At 42.4% G+C, this 19,646-nt stretch overlaps 1 protein-coding gene across 6 annotated transcripts in view; it reads right to left on the reverse strand.

The window, feature by feature from the left end:
• BNC2 (basonuclin 2) overlaps positions 1 to 18,781 on the reverse strand; it is a 429,804-nt gene extending 411,023 nt beyond the window's left edge. For 4 of the 6 annotated variants that reach the window (XM_036331213.1, XM_036331212.1, XM_036331210.1 and 1 more), the window contains exon 1: positions 18,627 to 18,781. In XM_036331213.1, the coding sequence (XP_036187106.1) occupies positions 18,627 to 18,629 (3 nt within the window). In that variant the 5' untranslated portion in view covers positions 18,630 to 18,781. The remainder of the gene's footprint in view (positions 1 to 18,626) is intronic. The other 2 variants (XM_036331211.1, XM_036331208.1) reach the window with 1 other exon arrangement.
• Between the last annotated feature and the right edge of the window lie 865 nt (positions 18,782 to 19,646).

The raw sequence follows: 19,646 nt of genomic DNA on the forward strand, positions 1-19,646 counted from the left end.
GTTCTTCATGTCATAAAACTTCCTTTAACTTAAGAAGGTATTAAAATGAGTACTTAAAGAAACTTGCATCCAAATTCTAAGTTTATCATTTATTTATTTCTCTGTGTCTTTAAAATTGCATAAGCTGTAATTATAAAATGGAAGGTAAAACTCATAATGGTGAATTGTACACTCTGTGAATTATATCAACTAGAGGCCCGTTGCACGAAATTTGTGCAAGGGGCTTGGCCCTCGCAGCCCAGGCTGGCCCTCACAGCCCCAGTTTCATCTGGAAGGTCGTCCAGAAGGATATCCGGAAGGTCATTCAGCTGTTCGGTCTAATTAGCATATTAGCTCTTTATTATATAAGATAAACTTTTTAGAAATACTGAAGACACAGACCAACCAGTATGGCTCAGTGGTTGAGCACAGACCTATGAACTAGGAGGTCACAGTTCAATTCTCAGTCAGGACATATGCCTGGGTTGAGGGCTGGATCCCCAGTGTGGTACAGGAGGCAGCCAATCGATGATTTTACTCATCACAGATGTTTCTCTCTGTCCCTCTCCTCCCTTCCTCTCTGGTATAAATAAAAATATTTTTTTAAACTGAAGACACAGAAATGCAAATATCCAATTAAGTTTCATTAAAAAGCCTAAGTTATTCAAAATGAGGGGAAAGACTTATTCAAAGATTAACCAAAAGCTCATTATCTCCCAAAAGCAGACCAATCAGATGTCAATTTTGAATCATCACTGAAATAACTCACATACTTTCACAGGTGCACTTTCACTAAAAAGTATTAAAAGTTCCACCAGAAACTGAATATTAAGAAAGAAATATTGATAGACATATGCATACTGAATTTCATATATCTCACTCACAACCAAACATTAGATCTATGCGATCTTCTGAATAATGAGAAGAATTTTATGTGGTATCACCACCTTATTACTCAAAAGCAAAAAAATCTGTGAAATAGCCAGACTGTGGAGATAAATCTTACTTTAAACAAAGTTCCGTCCTTGTCCAGATTATGCTAATTTTTTGGCTGCATAGTAAATCCCTTATATTTGTACTAAGGTATCCGGCACCTTATAAAACACAAACATAAACACAGAAGATTGAGATAAATCAAATTTCCAATATTTTCCCCACATCTTATAGGATGATCTTGGCATACCCCTTGTGGTGTTTACATCTACCCTGCAAACCAAAGCTCCAATAAGCAGTTCAAAACAAAAACAGCAGATGCCATAACTAAGAGCTGATAAAAATAAATAATTTGCTTATGAATGAAAGAATGTATATTCATTCATTCAATACCTATCTTGTTGAATGTTTCCCATACCAGGCACTGCTAAAGGTAGTGGAAATTCAGAAATTATCAAGACAGGCAAAGTTCCCTGTTCTTATGGAGCCTGATAACCTTGCAGGGGAAGGGGCAGCAGACAAATAGTAAACTACATAGAAACAAAAATTTAAATATATTTTTCAAGTGGTGATAAATGCAATGGAGAAAAAGAGCAGGGTTAAGAGTTCAGAGATGCATACAGTGTGGAAACACGGCAGGGGGAGGGAAGCTGTCTTGAAGTTATCTTTGAATAGGGTGACATCTGAGAGGAGAACTGAATGAAACGAGGGAGGAAGCCATGCAAACATCTGGGAGAAGGTCAGTCAGGCAGAGGAAAACCACGTGCAAAGACCTGAGGTAAGCACACGGTTGGCATGTTCAGTGAACAGCAAGAAGGTCAGTATAATAGCAGCAGAGCGAGCAGCGGTAGGAAATGTGGTTTGCGCACTGGGCAGCGATCTCATCTCACATACCCTTTTTGGTCACGACAGGAGTCTGGATTTCACTGCAGGTGTGGTAAGAAGTCACGGGGAGGTTTTGAGATGGGGCAGCTATTTCTCTGTGAAGAACAGTCTGGATGTAATGGGCAGGAGAGAGGCAAGAAAGGCAGCACGAGGCCAGTTAGAAGGTGCCCCAGTTTTCCAGGTAAGGGGTGATGGTGCTTTGGACCAGGGTAATAGCAGTGGGGTAGTACATGGCGGGGGAGGAGGGGGAGAAAATGGGGAGGCAGATCTAACAGGACTCTGCCCAGTACACGAGGGGCACAAGAGTAGGAGACTCTGAAAGATCCTAGAAAAAATACAGTGAATCTGGGTGTTTGGAAGCACATAAAAACAAGTTTCATGCCACTCCTTTTAACTGGCCCTTTGTTTTTCAATGTATTTTTTGAACTACATTTTTATCAGTGTTCAACATTTCCTGTGCAGTTTCTCCATTCTCTTCATCATCACCCCCACTTTATTTTCTATTCTGACACCTTCTCAAACTTAAATAATTTGGAATATATTAACCCTTTGCGGTAGTTTGCCTACGCTCAGCCACCAAAGCTTTTTTACCGTTCCGGTCGTACGTCTGCTCTCAGCCACCACAGCAAGAAACCGTACGAATCTTAACTCCATTCATGTATCAGTTCATAATTTCTCTGAAAGCTCTTAAGTGTCTAAGCGACCTTGTCACGAACCAAAACATTGCCCCGACAAATCGGAGATATCGAAACTCAATATAAACAAACGCGGTCGTTCCACACTCGCCATGCAAAACACCGTGGCGAGTCAGTCGCCTTTTGAGAGTGAAGAAATCGACAAGCTTCGGAGATACTTCGCAGAATTTCAAATAAAGCTTTACAAATTACGTTTAACTGTAATTAGGCATTCTCGCTTGTTAAGATATTTCAAAATAATACTCAAAAATGGCAAAAAGAAAGTTACCGAAAGAAGTGTACTGCGAATCTGAAAGTAACGATGAAGAGTTGTATTTTGGCACCTTGAATACTGACTCTGACGTAGAAAGTGATAACGTTTGTAGTGATTCTACTAGTAGTGACGTAGTTCCAAAAAAGAATGAATAAAGCTTGTTTATCCTTCATAATCTTGCATGTTATGTATCACTGCTCTTTCAATGGAAATTAATTCGGACCAGTACGACACCCATGTCCAAATTTAATACGACCGCAAAGGGTTAAACCCAATGGGAGTTGAAATAATAAAATTCTCACATTACACAATTGTTCCAAACTACACACTGAAAATATAAATATAAGGATAAAAGTTAGACTGGACCTAAGGAAACCACAACAGGTGGTTTCCTTGTCTACCAGCATCTTCTGTCCTTTGGTCATCCAGTGGATATTCAGTGCCTCATCTTTCTACCTTCTCTTCCCTTAACAAATTTTTCTCTTCAGTCAGAATCTAATTGATATTAAAGTGTTTTTAAAAGGAACAAAAACTAAAGTAAAAAATTAATTGGGCCCGGCTGGTATGGCTCAGTTGACTGCAGCATCATCCCCAAAGTCATTGAGAAACTTGCCTACCACACAGAAAACAGATTCAGAGATTAAGTACACACAAACAACATCCCTATTGACTTCTAGGTTGCAGTTTATTACACCTATGTGTAAGGCCAATAAATGAGCAAAATCTTTTTTTTTTTCCCTCTAGAAAACTCTTGTCTTATCCTATGGCCTCCCACCAGTCTTGCCCATCCCTATACAAAATAATTACATGTAAGGTAGTCCCATGAAGTATCTCCCAAGAAATTTAAAATGAGTGAAATGAAACTGCCATCTGCATTAGGTCCATAAAAAACCAAACGGAGTCAAAGTCACCTTAACAAGTAGCTCCCAGGACAGTTGAGAGTATCTGCTTGAGAATATTAACATATTTAGAGAAAAAAGCATTTGTCAATCAGGAGAGGGAATGGAAGCAGAAATAAAGCAAGGGGAGGTACATTTTGTCAATGCTCTTCCGGACACAGTCCAAAGTATACTTTGTGAATAATACAGGCCACTGGTAACATTTTCCCTATATTGTGAGGAGGCCCTTACCCTTCCACTTCCATCCCTAAAACTCTCTGCTTCACTCCCAAACTCTTAAAGCAATGAACGACATTTTGATTATAATTTGGCTGCAAAGGAGAAAATGTGCTAAGCATGCCAATACAAGTATGTGAGTATGCAGACTAATACGGTATGCAGACATATACATGGTCACACACCATGCTTGCAGGTGTGTGTGTGTGTGTATTCTCCACCTCTCTGTCAGTGAATACTGAACTCTTTCAAAGGTGTACTGACAAAATTAGATTTCTAAGCAAATGAAGACCAGAGACAGACTCTAGACTATGGTTATTCTTTTTAATATAATGTGTATCTTCCTGCCAATGAATTTTGTGCTCCTTGGTGTTAGGGTTATAGCTTCTGCTTCATCTGTAATACTTACAACAGCTAACAGCATGTCTGTCATGTGTCTCAGAAACTCAAACGCCTATTGTTATATTTGAAAATAAAAGTGTGTTAGGCTTTGAAATATGAAGACGACTGAACTCCCAAGCCTATCCCAAATGTACAGCTTGAACACAAAAACCTGAAAAAATTTTAAAAGCATCTTTTTTATTTTTACCAAATCACTACACTACTGCCTAATGTTGTCATGCAAATCTACAGCAAGTTATTCTACATATAGTGATCAACTATTTACTTGCTGGCGGTTTTTATTTATTACCCAGGCATATATCCATTTCAGAAATACAATTTGATATTAGTAAAACGTTCAGTGATACTCTCAATAAACATCCATGCCATCCATACATATATCTCACACTACAAAAAAAAAAAAACACAAAACCATACCAGGTATTACTTACTTCAGTATGAAAATATAAGTGTTACACCATTCATTTCCACCCCAAAATAAAATTTCAGTAAACTATACTATCCTGCCTTCCCACAAGAAAGTTGTAACTATCAGTTTCTCATGGATACTTCTACACACACACACACTTTCATTTCATTAGCTCTAATTATCGTTGTACTTTGTACACAAAAAATGTCATGTCAGTGACTGGTTGCTGCTGAGGGACACAGTGAAGCTACAAAATCCAATGAACAAACACAAGTCCCTTATGTCAAACTATTTCTTACCAGAGATAGCGACAGGCTGAAAAATATGGCTCAACACCTGGCAGAAGTTCTAGGTTTAAAAATATTTATTTGGTAATATCATTTCAAGTTAATGTCCTCTGAAGCAAAATTAATGTTTTGGTCTGTCAAAACCAATTCAAACAAATTTAGATTACAGTGTTTTGTTTCCAAATCACCATTCTGAATGAGAGCAAACTCCTGAACACACTGTGCTTCCACCAGCATCCCTAACAGGTATGCTGACAGGATAAACTTCCCTAACCCACTAGAGAGTGATATGTGTATTACAGGGGGATTACATACCACAGGCCAGAGAACTGAGTGGACTTTCTTTGTACGGCTTTATTGGTCTAATTAATTGCCTCTTTATGTCCTCAAACTATGCAAGATACCAAGAACAGCAAAAACAATTTTGTCATTCTATATACATATGTGCACATGTCAAAACATGTTAAGCCCTAACTGGTTTGGCTCAGTGGATACGGCGTTGGCCTGCGGACTGAAGGGTCCCAGGTTCGATTCCAGCCAAGGGCATATACCTTGGTTGCGGGCACATCCCGTAGGAGATGTGCAGGAGGCAGCTGATCGATGTTTCTCTCTCATGGATGTTTCTAACTCTCTACCCCTCTCTCTCCCTTCCTCTCTGTAAAAAATCAATAAAATATATTTTTTAAAAAACATGTTAAGGACAAGAAAGTAGCATTAATTTCTTATTCAACATTAACAAAATGTGCCATGGGAATAATAAAATGTATATGTAATCAATAATTAAGTGTCCAGTAAATATATATTTTTTGACCACATCAATTTCTATAAATGATTTTAAATCCTTTACAGAATTTTCACCAGGGGAAATGTAAATCCTCAAACTATGTCAAGAGATACAATTCAAAATTGGCTAACTTTTAAATATGTAAACTCTGATGTGGGGGAAAAAAGGCATACTCTGCACATATCTATTTAATCAGCACATCTAATTAATAGTTAATACTGAATGAAAAATAAAACTTTTGTCCAAAACAACTGGCAAAGAACAAAAATAGACAATGAAGTAAAGCAAGACTGGTCCACCAGAATAGCAGAAAAGCAATTACTTTGGATTGAAATATAGGGTTTTACTACCATGAATAAAGAGAAATTAGAACTTTAAGGGAATAATTTTTTTTTAATTCAACAATGACACAACATGGCTGCTTCGAAATTAGGTTACCTTTCATCTGTTCTCCAGTGTCTCTAAATTTTAAAATGAGGTATTTTAATTACAAATTTTGTCAGGTAAACTTCAAAATAAGCTCATGTTTCCAAATGTGCCATGCTAGATGTGAATATGGTATTTATTTAGAATTCAACTGGACTAGTTAGTTTGGGTTTGAAATCCTACAATTTTTAGTTTTAATGACTGTTGGTGTTCTCCTAGTTACTACCAAATGTCCAGGAAGAGAAATTTTCACAATCATAACTTTTTTCTTCCTTTGCTTTGACATATTTATAAAACCAAAAACAATTATTTCTAGGTACTTAATTCCACCCTCCCGGGCATGAACTGTCTCTCTTATACAGAACAACTAGAATTTTTTTAAGTGCAGTGATAATTAAAAAACATCAAAGTAAAACCAGGGTGTTTCACAGGGAACTAACAGCCATAGTCTTTTGGCTACCACATGACGTATTTCTGTAGTACCACCAAGAGCTACCATAGTACCCAAATAATAGATGTACTTTCTGAATGCAGTCTTTCCTCTTTTAGGATCAGATAAATCTGTTTTAAAGGAAAACTGATAAGGACAACAACAACAAAAGAACAGACAAATGAGACTACTTAAAAAACTTCTGTATAGTAAAGGAAGTAATCAAACGTGTGTAAAAGCAACCTACTATATGGTTGCAAATCATAATTCTGATAATGGGGTGATATCCAGGATATATCAAAATACAATTTAAAAAACTCCAATAAAATGACAAAAATGTTGAATAGACATTTCTCCACAGAACACATACAAATGGCCAATAAGCGTATGAAAGAAATGATATTCAACATCACTAACCACCAGGGAAATACAAATCAAAACCACAATGAGATATCACCTCAGACTAATTAGAAAGGCCACTATTTAAAAAAAAAAAAAAAAAAAAGAAAGAAAGAAAGAAAGAAAGAAAGAAAGAAAGAAAGAAAGAAAGAAAGAAAGAAAGAAAGAGCTGGCAAGGATGTGAAGAAATTGGAACCCTTGGTGCACTGTTGGTGAGACTGTAAAATGGGCAGCAGCTATGTACAATAGCATGAAGTTTCCTCAGAAAGTTAAAAATAAAATTATTATAGGATCCAGCAACCCATTTCCAGATATATATCCAAAAGAATTGGAAGCAGAAATTGAAGTTATTTGCACATCTATGTTCTGCAGCATTATTCACAATAGCCAAGAGGCAGACTCAACCTAAATGTCCATCTACAGATGAATGGGTCAAGAAAATGTGGACAAATTGTAAGCCTTAAAAAAGATGGAAATCCTGTCACCTGTTACAGCATAGGTGAACCTTAAGAATATGATGCTAAATGAAATGAGCCATTTACAGAAGGACAAATACTACATGATCCCACTTACATTAACCATTTAAGATAACCAAACTCTTAGAAAATAGAATGGTGGTTGCCATGGGCTATGTAGAGAGAGAGAAAAGGGGACTTGTTGTTCAACAAAGTTTCAATTCCGCAGGATGAAAAAGTTCTAGAGATCTGTTGCACAAGACAGTTAATGCTACTATACCTTAAAAACAGTTAAGTTGTTCAATTATTATGTTTTGTGTGGGTTGTTGTTTTTTTTATTGATTTTAGAGAGAGAGAGAGGAAGGGGGGGGAGAGAGAGAAACTGATGTGAGAATCATCGATCAGTTGCCTCCCATATGCATGCCAACCAGGCATTGAATCCACAACCTAAGCATGTATCCTTAGTGGGAATCAAACTCACAAGCTTTTGGTGGATGTGACAACGCTCCAACCAACTGAGCCAGGGTTTTATGTTGTACTAGAGGCCCGGTGACCAGGCCGGCAGGGCGGGGCGGGGAGGATCCCCTCAGCGCATCCTGCACCCTCTCCAATCCAGGACCCCTCGGGGGATGTCCGACTTCCGGTTTAGGCCCAATCCCTAGGACATCCCTTTCACAATCCTGGACCACTGACTCCTAACTGCTCATCTGCCGGCCTGCCTGGTCATCCCTAACTGCCCCTGCTGCCAGCCAGGTTGCCCCCAAATGCCCCCTCCCTGCTGGCCTGGTCGCTCCTAACTGCCCCCCTCCCGCCAGCCTGGTCACCCCTTACTGCCCCCCTGCCAGCCTGGTCACCCCCAACTGTAACCCCCCACTGGCCTGGTCGCCCCTAACTACCCCCCGCTGCCGGCCTGGTTGCCCCCAACAGCTTCCCCTGCTGGCCTGGTTGCCTCCAACTATCCCCTGCTACCGCCGGCCTGGTCACCCCTCATGGCCCCTCTGCCGGCCTGGTCACCCCACACAGCCTGCTGTTCAGTCGTTTGGTCGACCTCACCAACCCCACGGCCGACCTGGTTGTAGGCAGCCATCTTATGAGGGTTAATTTGCATATTACCTCTTTATTATATACAATGTGTTTTACCACAATAAAAAAAATTGTTTAAGTAAACTGCTAAGGAACCAAGAATGGCTAAAATAATCTTTAAAAAAAGGAACAGAATTAGAAGACTCACATTTCTCAGTTGCAAACTTAATGCAAAGCTACAGTAATCAAGACAGTGTGGTATTTGCACAAGGAGAGTCATGTGGCTGAATGGAACCAAATAAGCAATCCAGAAATAAACCCTTACACCTATGGTCATATGATTCTCCACAAAGGTGCCATAGTAATTCAATGGGGAAAAGAACAGTCTTTCAACAAATGTTGCTGGGAACAACTGGAATGAAGCTAGACCCCTACTTCAAATTATACAAAAGTTAACCAAAAAGGATCAAAGATTTAAATGTAAGAGCAAAACTATAAGACTCTTGAAAGAAAATACAGGGATAAGTCAGCATGACCTTGGTTTAGACAATGGTTTCTTCATGTACCGAAAGCACAAACAACAAAAGAAAAAATTACGCCCTGGACAGTGTGGCTCAGCTGGTTGGGCATCCTCCCTGTGCACTGAAAGTTTGCCAGTTTGATTCCTGGTCAGGGCACATGCCTGGGTTGCAGCTGGACCCCTAATAGGGGGTGTGAAGGAGGCAGCTGATGGATGTTTGTCTTTACCTCTCCCTTCCTCTCTAAAAATCAATTTCAAAATCTTCAAAAAAAAAAATTAATAAGTTGGATTTTGTCAAAATCTAAAGCTTCTATGCTTCATCAGACACCAACAAAAAAGTAAAAAGGCAACCCACAGAATAGAAGAAAATATTTGCGAATCTTCTAATAAAGGACTTGTGTCCAGAATATATAAAGAGCTTTTACAACTCAACAATGAAAAGACATATAATATAAATTTTTTAAAAAATGGCTAAAGGGCCCAGCCAGGTATGGCTCAGTGGTTGAATGTCAACCTATGAACCAGGAGGTCATGGTTAGATTCCCGGTCAGGGCACATACCCGGAGTTGCAGGCTCGATCCCTAGTTGGGGGGGGCGGGGGGGGGGGGGCACGCATGCAGGAGGCAGCCGATCAATGATTCTTGGTCATCACTGATGTTTCTATCTCTCTCTCCCTCTCCCTTCCTCTCTGAAATCAATAAAAAAATATATATATTTTTAAAAATGGCTAAAGGATTTAACAGATATTTTTCTGCTGGGCAGAGAAGATATACAAATGGCCAATAAGCATATGAAAAGATGCTTAACATTAGCCATCAGGAAAATGCAAAGCAAAACCACTTCACAACCACTAGGATGATTAAAATTAAGAGACAGACAACAGCAAGTTTGAAGTGGATGCAGAGAGATTAGAAAGCTCACATACTGTTGGTGGGAATGTAAAATGGTGAGGCTGCTTAGGAAAAGTGATTTGGCACTCTCTCAAAAGGTTAAAGATAAGTTGCCATATGACTTGGGAATTCCACTCCTAGGTATGGACCCAACAGAAATGAGAACAAAACACTTGTACACACATGTTCACAGCAGCATTATTCATCTATATATATAAAAAGCCAGCTGCCGGAATGTCTGTCTAACAATCAGAATGACCAGTCACTATGACACCCACTGAGGCCAGCAAACTGGCCAGATTGGGGGGAATTCCCCCCTGCCAGCCAACCTCCCGCGGCCCCTCCCCCCCCAGCCAACCCCACCCTGATGGGTCTCTCCCACCCCATCAGCCCGAAGCCCCTACCCTCAGTCAGCTCCACCCCCGATCAGCCCCCCACTCCAATCAGGGGCAGGGCCGGCCGGCCAACCACCCATGGCCCCTCCCCCAGGCCACTGGCCACCAATCAGCCCCCTCCAACCCATTCAGGGGCAGGGCTGGCCAGCCCACCACCCACAGCCCCTCTCCATGGCCGGCCCCACCCAAATTGGCCACTCACCCCAATCGGGGGTGTGACCCACTGGCCAATCACCCTCAGCCCCTCCCCTCAGCCAATCTGGCCCTGGTCGGTCTGATCAGGGCCAGCTGGCCAACCTCCCGCTGTCTCCTCCTCCCAACAAGCCAGGGCCCGATCTGCCCTAATTGGGACCAGGCCAGTGGGACCCCATCCGTGCACAAATTTGTGCACTGAGCATCTAGTTATTCATAATAACCAGAAGGTGAAAATAACCCAAATTTCCACCAATGGATGAATGGATAAATCAAAGGTGATATATCCATAAAATGTTATATTATTAATTGTATATTTTAAATGGGTGAATTACACAGCATATGAATTATATCTCAATCTAACTATTAAAAATATTAAGGTGCTGTGACAGTATAGTCCTGTCACATAAAATTGGAAAGAACATTCGAAATGGCCAAACTCACTTGTTTTACAAATGAGGAAAGGGAGGTTCTCAAACCTAGATGGAATAGCATGGGGTCTGTCTGCAAACCCGGTCCCAGGGCTCGTCTCACTCTGAGTGGACAATGGTGCATCCAGTCAGCCAGCTGCACTGAGATACTGGCTGCATGGAGAGGTTTAGGATTCCCAAAGAGAGGCGCTACTGCATGGATCCCTTTCTCTTTAATTACCACATGGCTCTGGCCTATTTTCTAAGTTGTTTTGTTTTTGTTTTTATTTGGGGGGGAGAGGGAGGCGGGGGAGGGAGCGGTGGCTAAAATTATAGCTCACAAGTCCCTCCTTCCTCTTCTACTTCACCCAACACAAACCATAATGAATGGAAACAGGACTACTAGAAGGGAGAAAGTTAACATACCCTTGTCTTGTCTGGAGGAAAGCCACCTGGTCACCTCAAATGATCAAGGCAAATTCATCTTAAAACAATGAACACAGAACTCCCACCCAGTGGCCAAGAGACTGGAGCATGGCCCTAGGCTGGCTCGGCACTGAGCTGTCAATTACTGAATAGATGTTTCACTGGAAAGGAGCATGCCACCTGAGGGAAGGAGTATGAAAAATAGCTCATCTCTCTTCCCTGAAACAAAGACAATTAAGCCCTTTAAAACAGTCACAAGACACCATAAAAAGCTTACCAGAGAAAGCATCAAATACAACTATTAAAAAGTGAAACGTGGCTTTTTTAAAAAAAAAAGGTAGGGTCAAGTAAAAATTACAAATAACTTTATAAGGATTGGTAATAAATCATGAATATGTTTGCAAAGTTATTGGCGAGCCCCCAGAGAGCTTGGAAAACTGACAAGAATTATTTAAATTAGAAAGACCAAAATATTTTTTATCCACTCTTGGTAACAAAGTTTTCCTAGTTAAAAAACAAATAATAAACTTTTGGGTAGAGAGGGATGAAGGTGGGGTAATTTACCATTTTCTATTCAAATGTTTCGAGAGTTCTTAAAAAGTAACTCTATGAATCTTCTAAGATGTTGAAGTAATATCTTCCGATCCAAAAATTACAAATATTCGTCTTTATTATTATTTGAAAATGACCCAATGATCACTGTATTTTTTCCTTTACATCGAGGCAGCAAGGCCAATGCATTTCTAAATAATCAAATCACTAACAGCAGAGGGAAATCCAAAGGGGAAAAGAGTAGCATAGGAAAATTAATAGGCCACATTATTTTTATACATATTTTAAATACATATTTGGCATCGACAAAATATCGCAATTCTTTCCTAGATATGTAAGAACTAAGATAAATTATGTAAATGATTCAGGTCATATAAAAATTGTTCTAATACACTAAATAGTCACCAGAAATCACACTTTTCTCCTCTGAAAGATTAAAAATGAAAATAAGACTTTCCAATGCTGTCAAACGTATTCAATCTTCCCCTCAAATGAAGTTTAGATGAAAACAATGTGACTGACAAGCTCCGCACAGGCAAACCTTGGCAGCCCTCAACTCTGTCTATCTCCTTGGCCTGTTAAGCAAAATTCCTTCACAAACTGTTGGTCTTTGCAGTAACTCCTACAAAGCTCATTACTGCCAGTGCCGGCCTATCCCCCATGTTGTGCATTTATCCCTGGGATGCATATCAACATGTGGCACATGTCCTTGACATGCACAGAAGAGCTGCACCCCAGGACAGCAGTGTGCGCGACAATAGTGCCGACTCTCACTTCTTTATGGTTGCTGGGATGTAACCGAGAAATCTAATAACTGTGACAGTGGGGCCTTTCGGTTTTTCCCTGCCTTTCTAGACAGTGAAGCTGCACAGACACTAATGAAAGGTTAAATGAATAGGAATAGCTGACAAGAGGTACAATAAAGAAGGAGCTTGGTAATCCACAGACACTGAGCAGAGATCCTTGGCTCAAGCAGAGAAAGGACAGCACATCGTCGAGTCACAATATTTAAAACAGCTTGCTATACACAGAGGCTTTTGTGTCTGGGTACACGTCTGGCTTCGGACTAGAAAAAAAAAAGATACTGAAAAGGAATTTCAGCATGGGGCACTTTGGCAAATGTAAGGTCATAATAAGAGAAAAAATGTTTTATGTGGGTTGTTACATCTTTGTACTAAACACACACACACAAAAAGCAGGGACTATGAACTCACGAACCACAAGTTCCAAGACAATACTATACATTTTGATAACTATTAAATACTGTATCTAGAGGGCTGGTTTGATGCAATTCCCACTGGTAAGATACACATGCAGTGACTCATGTAACAGTTCCACATTCTGCCTTCCTTATGGAAGGATTCCTGATACTCATTTTAGAGTTTTACAGTCAAGTTCTAGTCTTTTGTGAACGTGATTTGTTACAAATATCACCAAAACTCTCAAGCCATCTTCCTTCCACTCAATGCAAAACTTCCCAGCAGTTTACTGTAAGGAAACTGAATCTGTATGCTAGCAATGTGTGACGTGCAAGGCAAACTTTTTGTAATTTCAAGTGACTGCAAAGTGAAATGTCCTCAAATAGAATTCTTAATTATTACATTTGGTTTGTTAGTGCCCTTCTGAACTATACCTTAATGGAAGGTTGTCTTCCTTGGGAAACTGATTTTAAATTATAATAGAAAGATTATTTAAATCACCAAGGGGAAAAATGCTCCAGATTATCAGGAAACATAAAGCAAAAAGAAAAAAATGACTTTGTTAGGTAGACTTTTTTTTTTTAAAAGAAAAAAAAGTTATAACTCTTCTATGGCAAACCTTAAAAATGACCTATCTGTAAAATCGTTCCTATGCATAGGCATGAGTTAGAATATAGGTTTACAATAAATGGTAAAAGCATACTGAGAACATGTTTTAAAACAAGGGAGCCTCTTTGAACAGCCAAATTAAATTATAGCTGAACTCTTGAGTGTACTGAGGGTTCTAATAAGCAACAAATAAAGACTTTTATTGGCTAGCAATATAATGAGAGCTACTGTTCAAGAGATGAAAAAAAAGGCAAATCTGGGTAGTTTATCTCACTGGATTATATTATTTACTTAAATCGCAAATAAGTTTGTACAAAGTAAGGCTACTGAAAACTAGTATATACATATTAAAGAACAATTATGGTCAATGACTCTTGAATGTAAATATATCACCATTTTTAGTGGGAAGACTGTGAAATTAAACAACAAATACTGAACTTAATACCACTTGAGTTCTATTTCTTTAAATTTAACATATTTATTGATTCCTAATATAAATGGTTTACTATTTATGCTTATACCATGAAGCATTTATCTTAAAGGGGATGTCTCTCCAGAGTACGGCAGTTGTGTGTAGAACTACTTCAAAACCATTATTTACAGAAAGGAGGTTGTCTTTAAGTGAACTGAAAGGAGGTATCCATCCCCTTCCTCAGTGACTTGGAAGGAAGTTACATTTAATAGAACTTGGAAGGTTGGCCTCCTAACAGGAGAACTCCTTCAGTTAACAAAACGATAAACAGACTAAGCTTAGCAAACCAAATCAGACTTAAAATGTATTTGGTTGCATTTTGCTTGATCTTCAAATAACCTAAAAGGTAGAACTTAGAAATCTTAGCAGACTACTTAATCACTTTTCTTACAGGAAGTTCTGTTGCTTCTGTCACAGCTTTAAAAAAAAAAAAAAAAAAAAAAAACCTAAAAAAAACTAAACACCAAACCTACAATAGCCCCTCCAAACCTAAACACTACGCCAGTGTGCCAGTATTCTTTATGCACTTTTTCTACAACCTTCTGATTGCCAGAGTGATTTTTTTTTTACCTTAAATATGTCCAATAAAATCATGAGGCTCCCTCTAGCTCTTCAGAATGGAGTTTACTAACCAATGACCCTAAGTAATTTCCATCCAGCAAGAAAGATTTGAAAAGGCTGCCTCCCCTTCTACAAGGAATGTTTTCAACTGTTTCTTGTAAAGATGTAGATGGTAAATGAGACCATCTGCACAGGAATTCAGAAAACACTGCTCCTTATATCCACCTCAAGTTGAGAATCTATTAATTGCCTCCAACCTACGCTTTATATACAAAATTCTATAATAAAACCTTAACCTGTTTTAAACTATCTCTACATTCCCAACTTAGATTTACCCATCTTGCTAAAATCAGTTTTAATCTCAAAAAACAAGTAACAACATATATTAACATCCATACCAAATTCAAACTTGTGATCTGTTCCCATTTCTAAAAACCTACATTTAAATGCAGGATCAAAAAAAAATTAAGTTTTATTAAGAGTGTATCTGTGGGGCTTATGGGAAACAAAGATGCTCATGGTAATTTGCAGAAAACACTTCCATGTGCCATATTTATACAGAACACTGGTAATGACTTTTTTATTGTTTAATCTTTTCTGCTATTCAGTATTGGACACTTCGGGATTGTAGTTATTTAGAAGACTATAAATAATACAGTTGAAAAATGCCATTGATAGTTAGTCTGTCTTACAATAGCCATAAAAGCCACACAGTCCACTGGCCAATCGTTTCAAACAAGTGAGTATGAAAAATGCTAAATCGAACTCCTCATACTCACTAGGACCATCTTTCAAATACTTAAGGAATACTTAAAATGGTGTGGGACCCTAACTGTAAAATTAAAAATAAAGGGGACCACTAACTTCAAGTCATCACCTATTTTGGACTCCCTTAATAGAAGACACATTCCCAGGAACAACAAAAAGAACAGCTCCCTCCACCTCCCAACCCCCGCCCCTTTTTGAGCCAGTGTCCAATTTCTTCTTTTCTGAACAGCTGTATTATCCAACTTAAGTTGCTCTGCTAATTTCAGTCCCACAAGGACTAACTTGGAAGGCAAAAAAATACAAGAAAAGATCAATTTGCTGGGAAAGATCAAATGAGAAAACTGTGGGGACAGCACCAGGTCAGCGTGTGGAGAACTAAGCAGACCTGTTCTTCATTAACTGCAGCTCTCGGGGGATGTCACACACTACCTGTCCATGGGCTTTATTGAACCGCCTAACCCGCCTCTCTGTTCCATTCTTCTGGGCCCAAGTGAATCATATCCTGCTGCTGACAAGTTAGCAGGGGACTGCGGCTGCAACATGAAAGTACTTTTCTTTCTTGTCTAAATCAGGCAGATTTTTGAAAAGACGACACAGCATTGACTCGTGACATGGCAAGATGAAACGAGAGGTCTGGGCCGGTCTTGGAGCTGTGCAGATAAAAGTAATCAAATGACACTCCTGGAATGCAAATTGGCATTCTTGACTGCAGCAATTGCACAACCATGAAACATCCCTGACAGCAAGCAAGATTAGGACAAAATGTTATGTAAAGCACTGAACTCAAAAACTCTCACTTGAAAACTCAAACTGTAACACTTACATTTTAATACAGCAACAGTCAGCTCTGCTTTTGTCTGCTTCTTTTTGTAATCACACATCCCTGCCTGACAGACATCTTAACATTTCAGGTAAGGGGGGAGGGGGGAGAATGAGTATTTGGAATGTATAACTGCTACTAATATTTTCTTAATATGTATGGTTTAAAATCCCAAGGTTGCTTTTTTTCCCCCAAGTTCAACAAGCAAACAACTCTCAACTTAAAATGCTCAAGGGGTAAAAAAAAAAAAAGTCAGTTTCGAACTTTTCTCACAAGATTCTCAGAGTCAGGCTCAGCCTCACTTCCCCCAGGTGAAGATACTCCAGAACACTTTGGTAAAGTGATTAGCAATCTGGATTTTAAATACTCTGCTCTCTGGGAACAGAAGAGTAGCTACAACTGAGAACTTCATTAAGGCTGAACACTTTAAATGAAACCGCTACAAATAAAACACAGATACCCCAGAAAGGTTCCTAAGAGATTTTGGGGGTGATTCCAAAGGGTAAAGGAAGTGCTATTAGCCTGTACAAGCTCTCACTCCCCGTGAGTTACGTCCTCAGATCGGACACACTACATAAGAAATAAATCCCCCCCCCCAAAAGCACGCATGTGTGTGCACAGTCACCTCTGAAGCTGCAGAACACAAAGCAGCGGGTGACAAACGGGTTTTGTCACTGTTCAAAGTGACCAGTATTCGGAAACAGAGGTGCAGACAACTAGCAACCAGGCTAAGGGAAAAGGGAAGAAAAAGAATACCTACAACCGGCTTTTACAGTGTTCCTGTGTTCAATGCCGCTAGAAGAAAAAAAAAAACTCTCAAGCGCTAAACAGATATATTTAATATTCTGTTTTGACGCCTCCACTTAAACACAGGTTCCAACCACTGTAACTGTCCACGAAGTACATGAAAAATAATAATGAAATAGGCCACTTTCTGCCACTGTAATCCTGGGCACACAGGATTATCTTGTGATGTCTTTTGTGCATCCCTTCCTCAACAGCCTGACTCTAGGGTAACTGGGAAGCACCATAAATCGCACGCTGCTTTCACAACCACTTTAATTTCTGTCAGCGTTACTGTAACCACAGTCCTGGGCGCTCTTTTTGCCTGTGTGCCTGCATCTGACAGTCGCATCGCCTACCCTCCGGTCTTGACTTTGATCACTGAAACAAGGGATGTCACACCAAGGGGAACGGAAGAGAGGGAAATGCCAACCCGCTACCTGCCTTTTCCTTACATATGCCATCTACATGCGGAGCAGCCTGTGGGATCCCCCAGCGGGGGCCGCAGCAGCAGCAGCACTGGGTGGAAGCAAACTAAAAGGCAGGGAGTGGTCCAGCCCCATTCCTCACAAATCGCTTCCCCGAGAGCGGACCGAGCGCCCGTCCCCGTCCGCGGGCGAACCGACTGCGCACCGCCTCGCCGGCCGGAGCCGCTTCCAGCGCAGCCAGGCTGTGCTGGCATCTCGCTCCGCAGCCTTCCCTTCGCCGCCGCCACTTGCACTTGGAACTTCATTATTTTTTTCATCTCAACCTCACTTCACAGGGGATTACATCTAGTTTTATTGGGGGGAGGGGGTATTATTATTATTATTCTGCCCCCTCTCCGGGCCCCAAATGCCACCCTGCGGTCCACGTGTAAGTAAAGCACATCGGCTCCTCCAGAAACTGCACCTCAAAATCTCTCCCTCTCTGGGGTTCCTTTTCTTGCCTGCGCTTTGCACGTTCTTCCTACAACCTCCAGGAGCACTTCCTACAATTTCCTCATTTGCAAAGGGAAGTTTTTCTCCCCCCCGCAACGTGAGGGCGAGGGGAGGGCACGGCTAAGGTGCGGGGGACTCGGTGGCCGCGTCCGCCTTCCCCGCGCGGCGCACCAGCGCGCCCCGGCGCCCACGCCCCGCCGCCAGTCCCTCACTCGCGGGCAAGTTTCAAAAGTTCCCGTTCGCTCCAAAGCTTTCCTCTCCGCCCCGGCTCCTTCCAGCGCTCCATTCATCCCCCGCCTCCCCCGGCCCGGCCCCCCCGGCCCGTCCCCAACTCCCAGGAGCCTGCCGCTCACCTTTCCCCGGCAGCCGCGAGAGGGGGCGACGCTCCCAGCGCCCCTCGCACTCCCTCCCACCTGGAACTCTCCTCGCAAACTTGGGCCAAGTTTAGAGGGGATTTCGGGGGCACAGCAGGGGCCAGGTTGGACTGGGGTTCCCCTCCCCTGCCCGCCCCCCTCACCACCCCCTCCACCCTCTCCCTGCCGGACTTGGGGAAAACACGGCCCCCCGGGCGGCCGGGGGCTCACCGCTCCCGAAGTCTCGAATAGAAAAGGAAAGGAGGGTGGAAACTTCTTACCATCTCCGCATGCTGGTTGTCAAGTGCAGCCCCCGCCTCTTGGTCTCCTCTTAGCGGCCGCGCCTGGACCAGCCCCTCGGCCGCCGCTCGCTCCTCCGTCTCGGCCTTTCTTTCCCTCCCCCTCCCGGCTTCCTCCGGCCGCCGCGCTCGCCGCCTCCGCCTCTCCCCGCCCGCCCGCCCGCCCGCGCGCGCCCTCGCCGCGGCCCCTCGGCGCTCAGGTGACTGATTTACACACGCGCCCCGGTCGCCCTCGCTCCCCGAGTCGGAGCCTGCGGCGCTCCCCCGACTCCACAGGACAAAAAAAAAGAAAGAAAAAGGAACGGACCGTCGCGGGAGGGGGCTGCTGCGGGGGGGCGGGGGGGGCGAGGAGGTGGGGGATGGCGGTCGGGGGCCGGGCGAGGTGACTTAGGGCGGATTCGCCGGCCCCACCAGCGAGAGTCTCCCCTCCGCGGAATTGTCGCGACTACAATGTTGCTTCCCTTTTTGCACAATAAAGTCGGGTTGGTTTTGCTGTTGTTTGTCCTCGGGTGTCTGGGGGTTTCGCGAAGGAGCGTGTATGTTTCTCCCTCCCGCCTGGTAACTTTCCCACCCGGCTCTTTCTGGGGATGGAAAACAACTTGGGCGCCCCCGGGGGGTGCGGGCGTGGACGTGGAGGTGGCCGCTAGCGCCCAGCTGTCAAAAGGGAGCGAGCAGAGGCGGGGAGGGGCGGCTGCGGACGCCGAGGAAAGGGCGCGAACTTTATTCCGACTGCAGCCACCCGACCCGCCGCGGCGCTTTCCTTTTCGGGCGCTCGCCCGCCGCCGTCCCCTTTGCCCAGTTCCTCCTCCCGAGCCGTCGTGGCTCTTTCCCCCTTTCCCTCTTCCTCTTCCGCGCCCCCCACCCCCAAGCTGGGGAGACGGCGAGGGAAGCCAAGGGAACCCCGGGGAACAGAAAGTCGGGACGAGAACGTGCTGGGCGAAAAGGCAAAAAGTTGCGCGCAGCTGGGAGGGGGGAAAAAAAGTTTTTGGTGGCGGCGTGTTT

The sequence above is a fragment of the Myotis myotis genome, unplaced genomic scaffold (assembly GCF_014108235.1).
Source record: "Myotis myotis isolate mMyoMyo1 unplaced genomic scaffold, mMyoMyo1.p scaffold_m19_p_12, whole genome shotgun sequence".
NCBI lineage: Eukaryota > Metazoa > Chordata > Mammalia > Chiroptera > Vespertilionidae > Myotis > Myotis myotis.